General features: G+C 39.9%; 1 protein-coding gene across 1 annotated transcript; it reads left to right on the top strand.

Annotated features, from left to right (window-relative positions):
* The first annotated feature begins 1,065 nt into the window (after positions 1–1,065).
* LOC132174260 (uncharacterized) lies at positions 1,066–4,431 on the top strand. The gene is made up of 3 exons (XM_059585945.1): positions 1,066–1,678; positions 3,798–3,827; positions 4,193–4,431. The coding sequence occupies exons 1-3, from the start codon at positions 1,066–1,068 to the stop codon at positions 4,429–4,431; spliced, it is 882 nt and encodes a 293-aa protein (XP_059441928.1).
* The last annotated feature ends 791 nt before the right edge of the window (positions 4,432–5,222 follow it).

The raw sequence follows: 5,222 nt of genomic DNA, 5'->3' as shown, positions 1-5,222 counted from the left end.
CGATCCTCCTATCCACTGGATCAAAATTTATAGAATAAGCTAAGGAGGCCCAAGATATCATTGTATAGGTGATCGAGAGAACCTCGTGCTCCGTCTCACAAGAAGTTCCCTTACAATGTGACCAATGTTAGAAGAATTCCAAGACATCATGCCTGAAGAGATGCCCGAAGGACTGCCGCCCATGAGAGATATCCAACACTATATTGACTTACTGTCGGGAGCAAGTCTCCAGAACTTGCCACATTACTGAATGAGCCCAAAGGAGAATGCTATTTTGCAAGAGCAGGTAGAGAGGTTAATTCGGAAGGGACACTTGCAAGAGAGTATGAGTCCATGCAAAGTACCGGCCCTACTTGTATCAAAGAAAGATGGGAGTTGGCAAATGTGCATGGATAGCTTGGCAATAAACAAGATCATGGTTAAGTATCGGTTTCCTCTTCCCCGAATAGGTGACATGTTTAATATGCTATCTGAGGCTAAGATTTTTTCGAAGATTGACTTGAGGAGTGGATATCACCAAATCCGTATTCAACCAAGAGATGAATGGAAAATTGTGTTCAAGACTAAAGAGGTGCTTTATGAGTGGATGGTGATACCTTTGGGTCTTTCAAATGCACCAAGCACTATCATGCGACTCATGAATTAGGTACTGAAAGCTTTTACTGGAAAATTTGTCATCGTCTATTTCGATGGTATTCTTATCTATAGTCGCCACCTAGTGAATCTCATGGATCATGTGAGGAAAGTGTTGGAGGTCCTCCATGAAAATAAGTTTATCAACTTAAAGAAGTGTAGTTTCATGATGGATCAATTAATTTTCCTCGGATTTGTAGTTAGTGTCGATGGAATAAGAGTGGATGAAGAGAAGGTGAGAGCAATCCGAGAATGGCCCACGCCCAAGTCAATGGGGGAAGTGAGAAGTTTCCATGGGTTAGCAACTTTTTATAGACGGCTTGTTCGAAATTTTAGCAGTATTGTAGCACCGATCACCGAGTGTATGAAGAAAGGAAAATTTAACTGGGGTGACGAAGCCGAGCGACGTTTCTTAATCATCAAAGAAAAACTATGCACAACACCTGTACTTGCCTTACCGACTTTGACAAGCTATTTGAAGATGAATGTGATGCATCAATCGTTGGGATAGGAGTTGTGTTATCTCAAGAAGGGAAGCCTATGGAACTTTTTAGTGAAAAGCTCGGAGAAGCAAGACAAAAGTGGTCAACATATGAGTTGGAGCTTTATGCTGTCTTGAAAGCCCTCAAGGTGTGGGAGCACTACCTGATCCAATGCGAGTTTGTCCTCTATATCGACCATCAAGCATTAAAGTTTATCAATAGTGAAAAGAATCTGAATCTGATGCATGCTTGGTGGGTTTCTTACTTCCAACAGTTTACTTTTTCTCTCAAGCATAAGTTAGGAAAACTGAATCGTGTATCTGACGCTTTGAGCTGCCGAGCTACCCTGTTGATCACCATGAAAGCTGAAGTGAATGGATTCGAGTGCCTAAAAGAGTTATATGAGGAAGATGAAGATTTTGGGGAAACCTGGAAGCGTTGCAAGGCAGGGCAAACAATTTCCGAGATACATATTCAGGAAGGGTATTTATTTCGTGGGAATAGGCTGTGCATTCTGAGGAGTTCCTTATGGGAACAAATAATTCGAGAATTACATGCTGGAGGTTTGGGTGGTCACTTGGAAGAGACAAGACCATCGCTCTGGTAAAGGAGCGGTATTACTGGCCGCAACTGAAGAAAGAAGTTGGTAATTTTGTTCGAAGCCAGACTTGTCAAGTCGCTAAAGAGCAAACCCAAAATACGGGATTATACATGCCTCTATCAATACCAGAAGCACTATGGGAAGATGTATCCATGGATTTTGTAATGGATCTCCTGAGAACCCTACGAGGAGCATATTCTACAATGGTAATTGTGGAAAGATTTTCCTAAATGGCTCACTTTGTTGCTTGTAGGAAAACATTTGATGCAGTTCACGTGGCCAATCTATTCTTCCGAGAGGTGGTCTGATTGCATGGAGTCCCAAAGGCTATCACTTCTGACCAAGACACCAAGTTCTTGTCTCATTTTTGGCGAACATTATGGAGGCGGTTCAACACATCATTGGACTTCAGTAGCACGAGCCATCTGATAAGTGCTGAATATTACATATTCTAACCCCTTAATTCTCATATGTTAATCGCTTAGTTTTGTCATTATGTGATGTCTTGTGTCGTTTTTGTGCTTTCTTTTAGTTTTAGGTTTTTGAACAAAAGAAAGCATTTTAGGAAAGTTCCAAGCTTAAAGGACAATTTGGGCTTGATTGTACAAGCCACTAGGATCGAGCGCATCCGCACTCGATCGTACAAGTAGAAGGCTCAAGTGCAGAAGGGGAGGGATCGAGTGCACCAATCTGAGATCTAGCGCCCAGCATGCAGCCAAACTCCTTTTTCACTCAAGATTGGGTTTTCAGTCTCCTGTTTGGACTAAGAGACTGACCTACGGTTTTAATAGAGTTTCTAGGGTTTCTAGGTTTCTCCTAATCCTATGAATATGCCTTTAAGCATTGAGAAAAGATCGACAATCTTGGAGAAAAGAATTGGAGGCTCAAGCAATAAGCGTTTTCGGTTTCTTCTTTTCCCTTTTTAGTTTTATTTTCTTATGTGTAGCTAAACCCTTGTTAAGGGCGAGATTGAGGCCCTAGTCATGTCTTTTTAGGATTTCAATACTAGAGTCTTTGCTACAATTATATTGGAGTGCTTAACTTGATTATTTCTTGTTTAATCGAATTCCACATATGAATGTGCCTAATTAACATATGCATGTGTTTGGATTTGTTATTTATGTCAATTTGGATGACCGAATCCTGGGCATAATAGAGTGACAAAAGAATCTCCTTGCTGGTTACTAGATTAATCAACATGGAAAACCGAGAGTTGATACCATGTCCTAGGTTTCATGTGTTTGTTGATTTCCATAGATTTATGCTTTCTTGAAGAACAACTTAGTAGATACCATGCTAAATCCTTTGAGAAAGAAAAGAATTAGAGTAGATACCATGCCTAATTGGTTGCTTAGAAGATCAATAGCTTAAAGAGTAGAGACCATACCCTTAGATTGGCAAGGATTAAGTATATAGGTTTAATTGTTAGCATTGGCATATTGTTATCTTAATTAGGTGTGATTAGCTGTGGATGTCAAGAGTCTAACCCTAGTTCTTATTTTTATCTTTTATTACCTTTTTATTTTATTATTAAATTCAATCTGTGACAACTGGTTTAATTCCGTTAATTAATTAGGAAATTACTTTTAAACATAGTTTCCTTGTGGGAATGATCTCGTGCTTGCCTACTATACCATCGTTTTGATCTTGTGCACTTGCGAGTAAAATGTACCGAATATTTGCCTATTAATTTAGGAGGGTATTAGGCACAACAAGTTTTTGGCGCTGTTGCCGGGGATTGTGTTAAATTTTGTTAAAATTTTTTTTTTTCCTTTAGTTTAGTTTAGTTTATTTTTATTTTTATTTTTTAATCTGTTTCAAGTTTCTGTTTTGTAGGTCCAGATTTGTTTTGCGGAGGTGCACTTGAGCACACCAGCCAGTGCTACCGCGCTCATAAGTCAATGCGATCGATCGCACCACTGCTAGGCTACCTCTGTTTTGCTGCAGTACGAGCGAGCGCCCATTCGAAGGGGATTGATTTCACCAAGTAGTGCGATCGAGTGCATAGCTAGACAGCAGTACTAAAGCTACTGAAAATTTACGAGTCTAATTTAATTTTTTTTATTTTCTTTTTCATGCAGGTTTGTCAAAGCGGCATCTTCAGGCCGTTGGTGAGTTTTTAATTCTGTTCTTATTTTTCTTTTTATATTTTTATTTATTTTTTATTTTTTTGTAGTCATGTGGGGAGGCATTCCAACACCCCATGGGCCATGTTCATACTGTCATAATCCTTATCTCCATGTTAGATATTGTCTTTCAACAAGACAATTTTCTAATTATTCTTATGGGCATATGAATACATCGTTCTCTAAATCGGGGAATGACTGCTATTCTGATCCTTATAGCTCGGCATGGAGCCAACAGTCTAATCTCTCATGGCAAGCTCAAGCTCTTGAAAATCATGCTCCAACATTGCAAGAACTTCTCCAACAATCATATCCATAGTTCTATGATCAATCATATTCCCCTCAATCAGCTCCAGAACAGCAATATCAGGTTGAGCCACCTCCTCCGAAGAGTTATGACTTTTCAACTCTTCTCAGTGAATTTAAAAGCCAAGTGGAGGACAGTAATCAATTGCTGCAATCCATCACCAAGAAAGAAGCTCTCGAAGAGGAGAAATCTCGCATCTATTGGACTCAACAATACGAAGAGGAGCCACCTCCTCCGAAAAGTTCTAGCTTTGAACAAAAGGTGTCAGCTATTCTCAGCTAAATGGAGGCCATAAATCAACTGTTGCAATCCATCAACTCCAAGATAGAAGTTTAGGAAGAAAAACTATCTCCCATCTATTGGCCTCAACAATACGAAGAGGAGCCACCTCCTCTGAAGAGTTATGACTTTCAACTCTTGTCAGCAAATTTAAAAGCCAAGTGGAGGACAGTAAGCAAATGGCTGATATCCTCAATAAATTAAAAAAAAAAGAAGAAGAAAAAAAGAAGAGTTTCACACCACCCCTTATCCCTCACTTCCACTGGTCTTCAACCACCACCACACTACACCTCCACAACACATCACACACCTAACTCCTACTACCCCAACTTCCATTTTTACATAATTTATGCAAAGTGTGGGTGTTTCACCACCCACAATTGCATCTCTGTGGTTGGGTTTTCATCTTTTGCAGGGGGTTTTGGGCAGTCGTGGCCATGCCTTAGCAACCTTGGTCATCACAGTGCACACCAGGTGTTCGACAGAATTCCCGAACCAAGCATCTTCTTTAGGATAGCTTTGAGCAGGGACCGCAGTCTGGCTGAAGACGTTAAACTTAGCGCTCATGGGAAGCACCCCATAGTTTATCCTTTTATTTTGTTTAAATGTGTTTTAAGTTAATTTTTGTTTTGTTTCTTTTTACCTATTTGTGTGTTTTCTTATTTTGCAGGGACAAGTGTGCTTCAATTCAAGTTTGGGGGTGTGCAATGAGCCATGCTTTTCAAGACTATTTCCATCTCCCGGATACACTCTTTCCTTAATTTAGACACAGTGGGGACAATGTGTAATTTAAG

The sequence above is a fragment of the Corylus avellana genome, chromosome ca3, assembly GCF_901000735.1.
Source record: "Corylus avellana chromosome ca3, CavTom2PMs-1.0".
Classification (NCBI taxonomy): Eukaryota; Viridiplantae; Streptophyta; class Magnoliopsida; order Fagales; family Betulaceae; genus Corylus; species Corylus avellana.
Note: the sequence above shows the minus strand (reverse complement) of the source record. Positions and strands in the feature narration are given on the sequence as shown.

Excerpts from the sequence above, each read along its gene's own strand:
- LOC132174260 (XM_059585945.1), top strand. The coding sequence starts at position 1,066 with ATGCACAACACCTGTACTTGCCTTACCGACTTTGACAAGCTATTTGAA. Across the intron at positions 1,679-3,797 it reads TCGAGAATTACATGCTGGAG|GTTTGTCAAAGCGGCATCTT; the intron begins GTTTGGGTGGTC and ends TTTTTCATGCAG. Across the intron at positions 3,828-4,192 it reads GCGGCATCTTCAGGCCGTTG|CTCCAGAACAGCAATATCAG; the intron begins GTGAGTTTTTAA and ends CCCCTCAATCAG.